This window comes from Haliaeetus leucocephalus, unplaced genomic scaffold (assembly GCF_000737465.1).
Source record: "Haliaeetus leucocephalus isolate CR32 unplaced genomic scaffold, Haliaeetus_leucocephalus-4.0 Scaffold702, whole genome shotgun sequence".
Classification (NCBI taxonomy): Eukaryota; Metazoa; Chordata; class Aves; order Accipitriformes; family Accipitridae; genus Haliaeetus; species Haliaeetus leucocephalus.
This window is the reverse complement of record NW_010973138.1, coordinates 1146943-1147413: the sequence shown is the minus strand read 5'-3', so window position 1 is coordinate 1147413 and position 471 is coordinate 1146943. Positions and strand designations below refer to the sequence as shown.

General features: G+C 73.2%; 1 protein-coding gene across 4 annotated transcripts in view; it reads right to left on the bottom strand.

The window, feature by feature from the left end:
• SIK1 (salt-inducible kinase 1) overlaps positions 1–422 on the bottom strand; it is a 13300-nt gene extending 12878 nt beyond the window's left edge. For all 4 annotated transcript variants that reach the window (XR_775190.1, XR_775191.1, XR_775189.1 and 1 more), the window contains exon 1: positions 169–422. Coding sequence is in view for 1 of the 4 variants with exons in the window: in XM_010580247.1 (XP_010578549.1) it covers positions 169–321 (153 nt within the window). In the remaining 3 variants the exon portion in view is untranslated. The remainder of the gene's footprint in view (positions 1–168) is intronic.
• Between the last annotated feature and the right edge of the window lie 49 nt (positions 423–471).

Sequence of the window (471 nt, the reverse complement as noted above, 5' to 3'; positions counted from 1 at the left end):
GGGGCTTTTTGAACGCGCGGCGCCCGCCGCCCCCTTCGCCTCCGGCGGCCGTCAGCTCCCCTCACGGCGCTGGCAGCGGCAGCCCACCGCTGCCGGCCCGCCAGCCGACAGGCTCTGCACCCCCCGCACCCCCCAGCCCCCCCCGCCCCCCCCAGCCTCCGCACCCACCTGCGTTTTGGTCACCCTGTGCCTGGCCAGTTTGACCACCGCGAAGTTGCCTTTCCCCAAGGTCCTCTCGATATCGTAGAAGCCGACGCGCAGAGGCCGCTGCTGGGCTTGTCCGGCAGCCGGCAGGGAGCCGTACTCTGACATGATCACCATGATTTAGGCGGGTGGCGGGCACCGCACGCCGCGCCTTAGGAGGGGAGCATCCGCGCTGCCCCGGGGACGCGGCCGCTCGCACCTGCACGGAGACGGCACAGCACACCCCGTCAGCCCCGCCCGCCGCCGGACACCCCCTCACAGCTCGGC